Below are 15143 nucleotides of genomic sequence, written 5' to 3'. Positions count from 1 at the left end.
CAGCAGGAAAAAGGAACTTGTGGGGTCCATGGGGACTTCATTGCCAGGAGACCGATGGGGACACAACTCCAGGAAAAGGCTGTGACACAGACCTTACCCCACCTCTACGACCTCTTAAGTGGCACTAAAGAGTCTTTTAGGCATCTAAGGCTGTTTACAGATATAAAAAACCCCTGAAAACAGCATTTTACTTTCAGCTCGACACCCCCCTGTGTCAAGCCCACTGCATGCCCAGAAGAGGCATCGCATTAGTTTGACCCGGTACACCCAGCGTCTGTACAGAGATAAAAGTACCAAAAAGGCCCACTGAAGCATGTGAGCTATACAGCTGCTGGGGAGTCAGGTCAAACATGTTTCCTCTTCTGGTAAAGTGCTGTTTTGTTTTCTTTTCTTTCACATCTGCCAGCAGCCTAAGTCTCTAAGTGCAATCCTATTCTACTCTGCTCACGTCCCTTGAGACACAAGTCAGGGAAGGGGCCGTCAGTCTGACATAGGGAACTGGGAGGCCTGGGGTATTTCCCCTCCCAGGGGAGACCAGTTCTGCTCTTGCTCACAACTGCACAGGGTTGTTACACTGTGCAGAAGACAAGGGTCAGCAGAGAAGATGGGATGGTAACAAAGGGAGGTGAGGAGGGAGTGAAGATAGGTATGGGGTGTGAGAGAATGGGCACAATGTGGGAAGGATGGGCCTGGCTGAGGGTTGGCATGGGAGGTGGGTGGTTCTGAGAGGTCTGATGCTGAGGGGGGTGGGCCGCGGTGTTAAGACTGAGGAAGATCCTTGATAAGGGGACAGCTGTGTGTGTGTGCGTGTATACATGCAAGGATAGCGGTTGGGATACAGAACTGGATTGACAGAGGGTCAGCCAGCATGGAAGAAGAAGAGTTGGCATTTCAGTGCTGCATGACTCACTATGGGCCGCACCCAGAAACATGATCCTTGCCTTCAGGCAACATTTCACCTGGATGGGGATCTTTCTAAGGCACTGCATGTTGGCAGCTTCACTCACATCTGTGATTTGGTGTGAAAGGGGAAGGGCCTGCTCCAGGGTGGTGCTTCAGGGCCTGGCATAGAGGCAGTGTGGACATGCCTGTAGGCACCAGTAGAGAGAACTACTTTTAGGCACCCTCTTTTGCAAACCTTGTTTGTTTGGAGAAGGCTGGGATTTTAAAGAAAAACATGGCAGGTTTTGGAGTCTGAGTGGCTTTGAAATTTGAGGGGCTGGCGGGTGATCCAGCTCCCTTCATCTCCTTACATTTCTCTGTAGCAGATAAGAAGGTGCTGGCACCTGTGGGCCACTGATGTGCAGAGAGGTTCATCTGCTCACCCAGGGTCATGCTGACAGAGCCAGGGTCAGAACCCAGTCTGCCTGCCTATGACCCCCAAGCCCCTGCCCCTGCCCCTATCAGTGTGTAAGGCCTCCCTGTCTAATTGTCAGATGCCTGATGTTTGCAAAGTGCTTTGAGGTTGTGGCCTGGAAGATGCTGTGGCAGTATAAGTTGTTAACCACAGTCACATTTGTGCCCTGAAAGCACATCCTGCCTTGCTGCCCTGCATTACCTCCCTAGGGCTACACCTCTGGAACCCTAGAGCAGTGTCATCCAAAAGGGGCTCACAGCAGCCCTGAGGTAGATGAAGCTCCTTGTAGCGTGACAAGGGAGCATAGTCCCCCTCTCCATGCTGCAATCTCCTTCCTGCCATGAGGTTCGGTCTTATGCCATCTGTTGGATTCTTGCCCCAAACTGACTTCATTAGGAGGACACTCTGGAAACTCAAAGGCAGCTGAGCTTCCAAGCCAGGGCTCCAACCTAGGAACAACTATCAGCAAGGGCTGTCCTGTGAGGGGCTTGGCACACGGTACATGGCACAACTGGGCTTCCAGCAGCAGAACAGCCCTAGTTGCAGGCTCTGTGTGGGAGTCTCTGGGGGAGGTTCCCCGCCACCCTGTGTGATGGAGGACATCGGCTGGACAACCAGTGCAGCCCCCTCCGGCTTTCAATTCAAGGCATGTGAGAGAAGGAGGCTGCCACACCAAACCTGCTAGCCTGTAGCTTGCTCTGCACCAGCCCCAGCTTGGAGTGAAGGGGGCCAGCCAGGGCACTGTCCCCACGGCATCTGCAGCCATTGGAAGGGCAGGTGGTTCTGCAGGGTCACAGATCTGGCATCATGAGGCTCCGCCCCTTGGGGAATGCAGCTCTGGGATCCCCAGGATCTTCCTTAGTTCATCTGAGGGCACACCCTGTATGTCACTACTTTGCAGTACCCTTCAAGGAACCAGAAAGGTACTTGGGATGGTTGGGGGCTGGGAAAGGTCACTCAAAGTGACCAGGGGTTGGGGCCAGGGCAAGTCACATGATGCCTGGACTTCTCCTGAAAGACTAGCACTTTGGATGTGCCCTGAAAAAGGGAACAGAAGAGAAATCTTCCCATGGGCAAGTGGAAGCAAGAAAGAAGAGGACAGACTTCTGTTGGGGGAAGGGAAGAACAAAGGACCTCCACATCAGAAGGTGTGGAGGGGAGATTGTCACCAGGTACAAACAAGAGGTTACAGACACCTCTGTGTCTCGGGGGAGGGTAGGCACACCTGCATGCCACAGGGCACAGTGCTTGGTGGTGGGCCGGGGGAATGGCTATGCTGGGCAGGAAGCGGGGTGGTGCACCCAGCAAACTCTCGCAGCAAGAGTCTGGATGGCACTGCAGGCTCCTGTCCCCTGGGAAGGCCAGTTATAGCAAAAGGAAACTGCCTCAGGAAAGCCTTAGTCTTAGGGCATGTTTTATCAGGACTCTAGCTTGCAACCTAATGCCCACAAAGCCAAGGGGACAGACTATACAGAGCTCATGCGGGCAGGGTTCAGAGAGTGGTGTGAAAACCCTCTAACAAAGCCACATACACTGGCCATTGATTTAATTCTGTTATCCTAGGCTTTTTGAGGACAAGGAGGCAGCACTGGATCTCATGGAGGAGCAGCAGGGGACCCCCTTTTCCTTTCCAATGGCATGAAGCCTGGTGCTCTCCTAGCATGGACCCAACCCTACTAGAGCTGCGCTCACAGTTCACATTCTTGCCAGCCCACATCATATGGACTAGCTCCCCTCACCCCTGCAATTGTAGCTCACGGCCAGGCAAATGACAGCAATTATTTGCACAGGGAAGCAAGAGTGGGCAGATATATTGCTCTCTATATATGTATAGAGAAGAACTCGCTTGGCTTCAGCCTCCTGGTGGAGGGTGGGGTGGGGAGCTTGCGGCCATTGGTACAAGCTCCTTACATAAAGGGTCTGATCCCACGCCTGAAGATCAAGCAGTTTTTGTCCACTTAAGGTTCTGGGACAGTGAGTCCTCACATCTGCCTTCGTGCGGCTGATGCAAGCTCGTTAGTGCAGCCTCCCACAACCCCCTGGAGGTTAATACATGCGTTTGCATTAAAATGCTGAGGAGCAGAGTTTGATGGTAAACAAGATGAAACAACAACAACAACAACAACAACAAAGTTAATGGTTTGGGGAAGTAATGGAACTAAGTGGCGGTGGCTCCTCCAAGGGGAGGAACAATGGGGCTGTTCTGCTCCTTCCCTTTCTGTGGGTATGCTTTTTTTCCCCCCCACCAATTAAGGCTGGAATAAGCAAATGATGCTGTGCAAACACAGAAGTCTATAATCCTCTGGAGGTCTAATGAGCTTCATGTATAAATCAGGAAGCAGGCAAATGGAGCCCGCTATGAAAATCTTTCAGGCCGAGGCTGGGAGGCAGACACTCCACGCTGCTGATTGAGATGGAGAAGGGGGTCGGATATGAGCCACTAGGAAGTGGAGGGGAATTAACAGCAAGTAAATGAATGTGGAGGATGGTGGCCACCGCCATCGCTTGAGATTGTCACGGTGGACTGCAGCTCTCGCCCCAGAATATCAAAATGGTTTGCACTGGGTTGATTAAAGCTAACCATCCGTGTCCTCCAGGAGGGAGGACATACCTCCCCTCTGTGGGCTAGAGCCTTCAATGGCTGGAAATCAGCACAGTTCCTCACCTAGCTGGGCACCCCCAGGGGACCTGAGCACAGTCCACCTGCGGAGCTCCTCTTCCCAGCACCACAATGGCATCAGGAAGTGTCATCTCACTTGGCAAAGTGGGAACTGAGGTGCCAGGGAGATTACATGACTCACCCACAGCTGCTCAAGAAGACAAAGTCTGAGCCAGAATCAGAACCCAGCTGTCCTGAACCCCATTCTGGTGCCCTGGGTACTAGACTGCCCTTCCCAGCCATGGCTGGAGTCAAAGGAACTGTGGCTGATTTACTCCAGCATGGGAAATCCAGACTCAGGGTCTGAATGGAGCTACACCGATTTACTTCAGCTAGCAAGGAGCTGTCTTAGGTCACAATCCCATCCCTGGTGACTCCTATAAGGCAATCCTGATTTCCATCAGCTGGGGATCTAGCCACAGGTGCTCCCATGGCAGGACAAAATGTGGTCCCTGTCTGGTACTGTGCATGGGCTGAGACATAGCATGCAGAGCATGAGGGCTTGGGAGAATATTGGTGTGGACAAGGAAGGGAGGGAGGGAGGAAGGGAGGAAGGCTTCCTCAGAAGATAAGCCACATCATCATATGCAGAGATAGGGTGACAGCAACAGCCTTGGATTAGTCCTTAGGCACTGGGGATTTCAAAACTGTCCTCAATAGAAGCCGTGTTTTAGACAAATGACAGATCACCCACGCTGCCTGGAGGGTCTTGGCACTAAGCGGCTGGGTACTGAGACTAAGCAGACCACTGCCTGCTCTGTGATGAAATGCAGGCAAGTGGCCCCCTCAAGGGAGGGGGGTGCCAGTTTCATGGGATGGAATGAGAACCTGTTTGCCACACTGCAGGGGGAAGAAAGTGCCTCCCCAGGGAGCTGACAGACTTTCCCTCCCACCTGAGACAGTATTGTGCACTGTCTGCCTGCTGCTGAGGGGGATATGGCAAGATATCGCTGACAGATCCTATCTGGGATTTTGCAGCAGCCCTTTAGCAAGTGAGGGTGCTTCTGAAGTGGGAGCCTGGTCTAAATCTTCTGGGGAGTGCAGAACTTAGAAACAGGGTGTTATAGCACTGCCTATGGGGCTGCTGAGAGCAGGCTCCACAGGCCGGTTCTCTTGGCTCAGGAAGTGGATGAGCCTGACTGGTTCCTAGCGGTAGGACAGTGGGATCTGAAGAACTATCCTGGAGCAGGCCCATGGGAAGGTTCTCTTGGATGCTCATGGCAAAGCCACGACATGACACAGAAGTGGTGGAGTTTGGTCAGTGATGCAGAGCAAATGCTTCCCCCAGATACAAAGAGAGGGAGCAGAGGGGGATGAGCGACCCCAACCCCTTCTGGGAGGGAGATGAGGCTCTCCACCTCCTCCGCCGCTGTCTCACTGGGCCATGCCGGGACGTAGCTACTTCAGCCGCTGGCAAGTGCCAGAGCAAGGAGTCTAAGCAGTGAGAGCTGCCCATGCCAGAGGAAAATCTGGCACCTGGCATGACACCAGGGCCTCAGCCCTGAGTCTGTGGGGGCAAGTGGAACAAAGGAGCAAGGGAGCAAGAGGAAAGGAGAACAGAGCGAGAACTTACAGGAAGGACTTCATGTCCAAGCCTCGGTTGCGAATCTGCCCCACTACATGGTCCCAGCTCCCTGGGTTTGAGCGGCTCCGGCCCCCAGCCGTGCGGTGCTTGAAGCCAGCCGAGGTGCCCTGGCGCGACTGGCCGCTCCGGTAGCCCCGGGCGTTGCCGGCGCTGGAAGAGGAGCTGGTGTGGGACTGGAGGTGGCCCAGGCTCTGGCTGGTAGTGGGCTGGTTGTGGTTGGCTTTCTGGTGCTGGCTGAGAGGCTGCTGGAGGCTCTGCTGGCGCATCAGGGTGCGGGGGCGCTGGCATTTTGGGTCTCCTGCTGAGGTGGGGATATACTCAAGGGTAGTGGCTGTGGACATGGTGGAGTCCTCAAAACTTAGGGAGGGGAAGGGCAGAGGAGAGGAGAGAAAGGAAAAGAAGGTGAAGGGGCAAAATTGGAAGAAGGAAAAGAAGAGAGTTAGAGAGAAGATGCCCCAGCGCAGGGAGCTGTCCGGCAGTTGCCTTCGGAAGCAGCAAGTGGTCCCTCTGGGTCTTGACCCCGTCTCCGCCTCTCTGGGGGTGCGAAGCCCTCGCTCCATGGCCATCTTGCCCATCTGCCCTCCCCTGCTCCTCAGAGCTGGGTGTGAAAGTGCCTGCCGGTTGGTCCCTGCTCCGCTTCCCCGTGACTCAGAGAGACGGCACCTTCTCAGCATGCCGGCCGACCTCGTTTCTGAGCTAATTAGGCTGCTGTGGAAAGGCGAATCCCTCAGTGTCCATGCCGTTTCCTATCGCATAGGAAACGCCCACCTGCCCCGCCTCCCTCCCCCATGGGCTATGGGTAGGGCAGCCGAGACCTCCCAGGAACGGGCTCGGCAAGGTGATTCAAGCCAAGCTTGCAGCTGGAGCATCACAGATACAGTCCTGGCCCCAGGCCCCTGGCCCTTCCACACCTCCCCTCCCCCAGGCTCAGAGCTCATGCAGCAGTGTGACATGGATGCCCTTTTGGTATACTGAGAATATGGTGTGACTCGTGGCAGCCACATCACATGCTAGACTAAGTGTGAAGGAGGGACCTGCCAGTAAGCTCTTTTGCGATTGGCGGGCAGCCCTTTCACCAGTCATGTGCTGGGCATGGTGCTCCACAGATCTGGGAGCTACATCAGATGTGGTACTGAGCAAGCTATGAGATGAAAGCCCATGGATTCTTCACTCAGCCACCCCAAACAAAGGGAGGAAATACTTGTATCTTGGATAAACGGCATTTTTTAGCTTATGGGATATCTGTGCATGTAGGGGCCCAACCTCTTACTCACAAAAATGCAAAGCCCCACTCCTTAGCTGCAGCCAATCAGGCAGCAAGGCCCCTCCACTGACTCCAGAGGGTCCAAGGTCAGAACTGCAGCCATCTGAGCTTATGGCTAGGAATATGGCAGAGCTCCAGATCAGGATCTCCTTTGGGCATGAGAGACAAGCACATGGACAGTGGAGCACAGGGGCTGGTGCAAGACACTGTAGATTGTTAGACGTGTTAATGTGCAGTCAGAGTACACAGCTGAATGACACATGACAGTGTCCTTGCTGAGATATGGGGTTGTACAACTTGCCAAACAGGCAGCCAGGCACTTGACAGGGCACCTGGCAAAACACAACCAGATACATGACAGGACACGTGGCTAACCAACCATGCAGGCCAATACATGACCAGGCATGTGTCTTCTGAGCTTGCGAGCTGATACATGACAGAACACCCAGCAAAATATACAGTCAGTGGCATGAAAGAGTATACAGCAAAACATGCATCAGAGTACATGGCTAAACAGGCAGGCAGACATGTGACAAGGCACATAGCTTAACATGCAGCCAGACCAAGCTGAGCATGCAAGGCAGAGTACAGATGACTACATGATGGCACACAGGATTAAAACTCCAACTGGGCATGCTACAGGCACCTGGACAGACACTGGAGGGAGCGCCTGGCTGTACATGTGGTAGGGCACATGCCTGGGCATTTGCTAGAGCACGCAGCTGAGCACGCATCTGTCGCATCTGGGTACGCCTCTGGAGCACATGGCTGGACACACATCCAGAGCACATGGCGGGGTACCCAGTTGGACACTCATGCAGACTGGCAGGCTGGTAAACAAGGTAGCATTCATTGCTGAGCTATCTCTGGGGCAGCCAAGGGATTCATAGTCCACCCCACATGTTATCTCAGACCAAAATTCCTATCCTTAACTGACTCCCATGGGCACAAAGGAAGCAGAATGGCCCTAGCACCAGGACAGCATATCTTAGTGCCCATCCCAGCTAACCTCTACGGCACATGCAACTCAGGCACTGGTGGAACCGCTTTCACCATAGCAGCAGTAGCAAAACCTCCTATAATCTCCATTTGGGCATGGGCTGTGTTTATGACTGAAATTTAATGGTGAAGCTGTGCCTTTGTGGAGTGCAAAGAGAACAGAAAGAGAAAGAGAGAGAGAAAAAAAGAAAAAGAAAGGGGGAGAAAAAGAGAGAGAGAGAGAGAAAGAGAGAGAAGTAAGTGAATTCCATCAGCAAGGAGCCCCCTGGGGCCCTGGCACCTTGGAGACATGTGTTATCATGCCAGCATTGTCTCTGGCTCTGAACATATTTGTGGGTCTCTTGGCCAATGACTGGATATGTGACTCAGAAGGGGCAGCATCACCTGGATAGCAGGTCCCACAAGTCCGACCCATGGGCTGCCCGGTGTGAGGCAGAGATGGCCTTTCCCAGCTGCTGCTTCCTTCCCGGAGCTTGGCGACCTCATTTCAGTTTTCTATCAAATCCTAAATTAGTCCAATTTACAACCGCTCAGTCATAGGAAACTAAAATTGGCTTCTCCAGGCCCCGTGCCAGAAGAATATATGCATTTTTATCAGTGGTAATTGTGGGATAGGAGCCAGTCCTGAAGTAGAAAGGCTGATCCTGGCACCCACCACACCTGTACCTTGGCATTTGCTGGTACCTGCATGCATTGTCAGGTACTGCCATGTCTACTCAGCAGGGAGCACAAGGGCTACCTCGGCCAGCCAGCCAGTGCAGGGAAGGCCATATCAGAGCCAGGCATGTCAGCTACAGGAATGGCCATGTCACTTCCAGACAAAGTGAACTTTATTAAGGTACAGCAGATCGATTCTGTCTGCTGCTAACCTTATTGAAACAGTGACAGAATATCTAAAAAAACCAGCAACACTTGAAAACCAGTAGAATCAAAGGTGAAATTTATGAAAATACAAAGGCTGGAGATACTAGAAATTCAGAGTTAAGTTCCTACAAACACCCTTAACTGCACCATTCCTCACTCTACAACTCATGATCCACATGATATAGACTGGTGCCCAGGCCAGGTGTTATGAGTTATATTGAGAGGTTTGTCAACTCCTCTCTCTCGATGAAATACAGGGTAGAAAGACATCCAGTTTCAAATCAGTGAAATTGTTGTCTATCTGTCTGTCATGATTAAAGTATAAATCCAGTTTCAGGTTAAAGACTGTAAGATTCTATTTATCGCCCTTCACCTCTTTTGGTTCCCGGTCTAGATGCATCTCTCCCTTGACTCTAGTTACTTCACCGTACAACAGAACATAGATGGATTTGTGTCACGCTGGGTCATCAAAGAATCATGCTGTATTGTGGAAGATGGCCAGCTAGTCCAAAAAGTACAACTGCATGAAGGAGGTAGGGGAGGGAGGAAAGGGCTTCAGTCTTTCGGTTATGATGCCATTTTGACTGGTGAACACTTTCATGCCCAGCTCCTTGTACAGCCATGTCTACTTTTTGTATATTTTTCCCTTTTATTTTTAACATTTTTATAATAAAGTTCTGTTAGTCTCTCTATCTGGGCCAGGTCAAGACAGCAACCTTGAAGAGCCACAGGGGCTGGCTCTCACATTGCCCTTCACCTCTTCCAGTTCCTGATATGGGCACGTGTCTCTTTTGAGCTTGAACACTTCACTCTACAACACAACGTGACCCAGTTTGTGATGCACTGGGCCATTAAGGGGGAACTCTGTGCAGTGGAAGATGACTGGCTAGGCCTAAAAGTTTGACTGCATGAAGGGTGGTGAGGAGGGGGAGGGGGTTTCAATCTCTGTTATAGTAGCTTTTAGTGACAAATGCTTTAGTGACCAGCTCCTGGTGGGACTCTCTACACTTATAACTTTTGTTTTTAACATTTTTATAATAAATATTAAAAAGTTTTTAAAAAGTCAGTCTGTCCATCCTCCCTCCCTTCTTCTCCCATAAGCATAGTAGGTGAGCATCTAAATAAGGCCTCTGCAGAACAGGTAAAGGTGACCAAGCCCCTTCTTAGCTCCAGTAGGCATTTGTGGGTCTGTATCTGGCAGGCAGAAAGCAAGCGCTGCACGTGAGTCAGTGCAGGAAGTTAACGCAAAGGAAGGACTGTACCTGGATGTTATTCCAATACAGTGAAAAAACAGGTTCTATATCATAAGGCAAAAAATGGATTTCTGCAAAAGAAGCCCATAAGTGATAAAAGAAAGAGAAGCTGTCCAAGACAGTTGTAAGATTGTTCAGGGGCACTGGGAAGCAACATATCTATGGCAGGTATTGGAACCTCTGAATCTTCACACCTTTGAATTCTTTTCTCTATACACATGAACCTTAACTTACAATTTTCTAGCTTTAAAGTGATTTTTTTATAACCATAAGGTTTTAATTCTTTTTTTAGAAGTATTTCATATTCTGCCTTGGGAACATCCTTCCTTTTTTCCTGAATGTACTTTAGCACAATGCACTAAAAAATTCACTGTAGATCGATAAATTTTCTTCTGAGAGACTATTTTGCTATATTTCTAGACAGGGTGCGGAATAATACGTGTTACACAATAAATTACAAAACAACACCATGTTTGATTTAAATACTGCGCTATCAAAGTCTATATTCTCTTTCTCCAAGTTAGTTTAGCCAACAGAGATTAGAAATTTGAGACCAGGCCCTCAGCTGGCATATATAACCATATGGCTCCCTCTAACAGAGTTCAGTTTACATCAACTGCAGACCTCATTTGAAATCTTTAACCAAACCGTTTTAGGTTACAAGAGTTCTCAAGAAGCTGAAAAAGCTTTACATTCCCTAAATCTGATGGACTTCAAGATTTCCCCTAGCCCCTCTCTGGCATCAGAGAAAAGGGTTGGGGAGAGAGGGTGAAATTTCAGGTCCCAAAGGTTTGCCTAATTTTAAATGCAGGATCCAGATCAGAACACAGACTGGAGCCCAGGGGGCCATAACAGCCCTTAGCTACCTCTGGCAATTTCTAGTATTCTTCAATTTCTCTGACAATTTTCTCTCTTGAGCACTCAGTTTTGCTCCTGCACAAACAAGAGCAGCTTCTCAAGAATCCCCATGGGGGCATTCCCCCAGCAGAGCCGGGTCCAAGCACTAGTCAGCATGGAAGAGCCAGAGAAGCATGCCCAAGTCTGAGGGATTTGCACCCTGGCAACCTCTTCCCTTCCTCACCCATCACAAATATTGCTCCCCTGCCTTGTACCCACTGCCTTCCTGGAATGAAGCCCTGATTCCAAGGGATGGAGTGGTTGTCAGGCAAACTCAGTCCAGACTCCTAGCAGTACAGGTGGCAGGCCACATCCCTGGGGTTAAATTCTCCCAGGGTACATCAGAGGAGCAGCCCAGAGGCATGCTGGCAAGAATAGCTGGGGGAACTAGACACCTGGCATCAGGGAGACTGGGGGGGGGGGGGGGGGGGGCGGGGCGGGGGGGCTAGTGACCCCGGGGTGAGGGGGGAGGGGGGGGGGGGGGGGGCGCGGTGGCCACCAGGTGTTTGGAGAATGTGACTGAGTTACTTAATCTGTCCCCCACAAGCCCTCCTGCTTCCCTTCATTTCTCAGTTTCCATGGACACCATCATCATATTGCCACCCTCCCAGTCTCTGCTGGTGGCCTGAGCATCGTTTTCAACTATGCTTTCACACCCAGGCTGCATGGAAACCTCACCTGCACCTTCTCCAGTCTTTTTCTGTCCACCCAGGCAGCCTGCCTCTCCAAGCCCACATCCTCTCATGTCTTGCCTTCAGAAGCCACTGCATCTGGGCCACGGATAAATGCAGCCTAGCCCTGCTTGCTATCTGCTTAGGAGGCAGTTGCAAAGATCATACCCTCTCCCTTGCCATCTGTCTGCTCCCTTTGCTAGATACAAGTGACCCCCTGTCGCCTCCGAGGCTTTTCTTGGTCTATCCACACCCTGCCTATTGCTTCTCACACATTAGCCAGACATTGGCTCCCATCAATCTTCCCTCTGCCACTCATGTTAAGCATTCAAACAAGCCCCTTCATGCTCCTTCCTCTGATGGGCCTCACACAAGCTCCCTTTCACTGTCTGCAAACATCATCCTCCTTCAGTTCCTTCCTTGCAAAACTCGACCAAGACAACTGATGGACTGAGTCCTGTATCCACCTGTTGTCTCCAGGTGGACAGCTATAAACTGTAAGCCCCTAAGAGCAGAGACTTCCTCTCTGTCCTTTTGGCAGTGTCTAGCCCAGTGCAGCCCCAAGGCATTAAGGCAACACAGATAACAATCATTATGGGTGGATAGGTTGAGAATGACCTCATCTTGGACTGGGGCAAAATCCCTGCTGGGTGGGCATGTGTCTCATGCTACCTCCTCCATTCCAGGCTCTCCTGCTCAATCTGACCGGGGCATTAACCCCTTCATGCAGCAAAATGTTTGCTCCCATCCACACTTTCCTGGCCTCCCCCCACCCCAGCTTGACCCCATTGTGGGGGAAAGGACATCCCCTCAGGCAGCCAGGCATTGAGGCCATCCTGGTAGGGCAGCGCGGGGCAATCAGGGCCGTTCTCACTCACTTGGATAGGCTGAGCTTCCCTGCTGCTAGGTGGCTCTGCACCGTGTGCCATCGGCCTTTCCCCGCCTTCCCATTGCTGGGGTCGCTGTGGGCAGACAGGCTGCTCTTCATGCCGTCCTCTCGGAGCTGCTGCTTCTCCCCCAGGCGTCCTTCTCGCTCCCCCGCCAACCCCGCCGTGGCAGAGGCAGCCAACTTAGCGCCGGACAGCAGGGAGCCACTGGGGCGGGCCGGCGGGCCATACCCCCCAGGACAGACACGAAGGGGGTGGCAGGGCGTGGCGGGGAGGAGGCCACATGGGGAGAGGGGGAGAAAGAGAGAGAGAGAGAAAGAGGGAGAGAGAAGGAGAGAGACGGACAGACAAGAGACAGACAGACAGACAGACAGAGAGAGAGAGAGAGACATCAGCACTGCAAAAGAAGGGGCTGAGGGCGAACCTTTGGCACAGGGAGTGGAGAGAGAGAGAAAAAACAACAGGCGGCCCCAGCTCGGTTGTGAGTTTATGATGGCGGCAAAATTACATTATCCCATAGACAACGAGGGGTTAAACAATGGAGAAAACTGTTAGGAGAGGCACTGCACAGGCAGAGGGAGAGAAAAGCCATGTTAGTGAGAGCTTACCAGCACCATCATCACCACTACACAGTGCAAATGCAGAGTACACGCTGAGAGGGTGACCAAAACGCGCAACCCCATCCTATGCTGCAGAGGAGTGGGGGCACTGGGTGGGGCAGGGAGAGCCGAGGGGACCTGGCACGGAGGGCAGCGCTAGCCTCACGGAGGATGTCGCTGATGCAATGGTTCCCAACCCATTTGGGCAGCCGTTCTGGTCTCACTGGTGAAGGGCCCAGGCTCAAGCTCACCCGTGTCAATGGAGCTCTCCATTGGCAGTGGTGAGGACTGGGTGATGAAACCCAGAAGCTCAGGCCGAACCCCCCCAGTCATGAGGCAGCAGGGCATGAGGCCAGGGTTCCTGGTCATGAGTCCAGTTCTGGTGCCATCAAACCCATTGGTAACATTACCTTAGACTTCACCAGTACCAGGACCCAGGTCTAGTTGCGGGGGAGAGGTGGTGAGCCTGGTGAACCAGCCTGGTGTGACAGCTCCAGTGCGTGCATACCAGTGGTTGGGAAGCACTGAGGAAGGGGTGAGGAAGGAAGGGGAAAGGGCAGGAGGGGTTGCTCGTCTCCATGGTCATCTGCCCATGGGGGTGGAGTGTGTGGGGAGAGGAGGTAGAGTGAAGAGGAGAAGGTGGAGGAGGGGAGCGGGGAGAGGAAGGTGGTTGCGCATATACTCACTACACATGATCAAACCAGGTAAAGAGAAACTCACTTGAGGGAAAGCCGTGGATCACCGTATGGGGCGTAAGGTGAAATGTTTAGTATAAACTCCTTGGGAGGGTAGGAACTCCATTTCTGCTGCACTGTGTTGTCATTGTTATTCCAAAAGTCTCTGTCTAGATCACTAGATCGGCGGGAGAAGAGGGGAGAAAGAAAAGGGAAATACAAGAGAGAGAATCTGAATTCCTGCGAGGGGAGGAAGGAGAAGAAAATAAAAAAATCACCGCCCCCAAGAAAACCAGACAGCCAGGTGTGGGCGGGGGCGAATGGAGACGGATGCCGATTCCACCTGTGGGAGAGAAGCCATGGCTGTAGTGGCGTCCATCCACCACACGCACACCCCCACGCACACATTGAGGAAGGATGGACAGGGGGGACAGTGAGAGGAAGAGCTGCAGAAAGACAGAAGCAGGTGCCTTGAAAAGCTGGTAGGAGAGAGAGAGATGGAGCATGGGTTAAAGGAAGTGCTGCTGGGTGCCACAGCCTGTTACATCCTTCCTTGTTTTCAGCCCTGCTCTTGGGGAACGGCTTCCAGGCTAACCTGGCTCCTGTGCTGGCCACCTCCTCAAGCACCTCACTGCCATGGATAGTAGAATTACTGCTGACTCCATGCCATCAAAAATGAAAAGCTGACCCCATATTCATGAGACCGGCTTAGAAAGGCAAGGTTTTTGGAAAATGCAAAATTTGAGAGCATCAGACCTCTAGCACTTGTACTTTCAAGCTGCTGTCAGCAACCATAAGGGCTAGGGACTAACTTGGGCTTTAAAAGGAAGCTGAAAGTCACACAAAATCACATGACTCCAGGAGCTGGGGCCACTGAAAAAACACTATATCATCTTGCGACTCACACTAAAATCACAAGAGCTGGTGACTGCACTAGACATATTCTCTTAGATCTGAGATGGTGGCAGAGTCCTTGACTTCTTCCAGCAGCTGCCATGGCAAATGTAACCCTAACAACTAGAGGGAGCTGGCCTAATGGGATTCAACACCCAGACCACAAAGGGTGGGAGGAAATGGGATTGGCAGGCTGAAAAGACTCTAAGATACCTGCCAATGTTGAGAGCTAAGGGCAGGTTCTGATCCACAGGGATGTCCCTCAGTGGTCTCCATGAAGCAGTCGGCAGGAGTTTACTTAGCCTGGCTCAGCCACCACTGTGAGATGTTCTCTGAAATATGGCACCCCACCAGGAACGGGCAGAGAAGGGAATTTGTGTACCTATGGGCACAAGCTAAGAGAAACACAGGACTGAAATTTGCCACTTACCAGTAAAAAATCACCTGCAAGGGAGAGTGGATGGTTTCAGGGGACGGTTCTGAGTCTCTGCCTTTCACCCTGAGAGTCCCATCACTGGGACTCATTTCAACACAGCAGGA

The 15143-nt window shown here is 52.0% G+C and overlaps 1 protein-coding gene across 1 annotated transcript in view; it reads right to left on the bottom strand.

Annotated features, from left to right (window-relative positions):
- The window catches only part of SYT7 (synaptotagmin 7), a 79637-nt gene that overhangs the window by 46602 nt on the left and 17892 nt on the right, over window positions 1–15143 (bottom strand). The window contains exons 4-6 of the mRNA XM_025206939.1: window positions 13756–13887; window positions 12428–12643; window positions 5590–5958 (exon numbers count right to left, since the gene is read on the bottom strand). Coding sequence (XP_025062724.1) covers window positions 5590–5958; window positions 12428–12643; window positions 13756–13887 — 717 coding nt within the window. The remainder of the gene's footprint in view (window positions 1–5589; window positions 5959–12427; window positions 12644–13755; window positions 13888–15143) is intronic.

This window comes from Alligator sinensis, unplaced genomic scaffold (assembly GCF_000455745.1).
Source record: "Alligator sinensis unplaced genomic scaffold, ASM45574v1 scaffold437_1, whole genome shotgun sequence".
Taxonomy (NCBI): Eukaryota; Metazoa; Chordata; order Crocodylia; family Alligatoridae; genus Alligator; species Alligator sinensis.
Note: the sequence above shows the minus strand (reverse complement) of the source record. Positions and strands in the feature narration are given on the sequence as shown.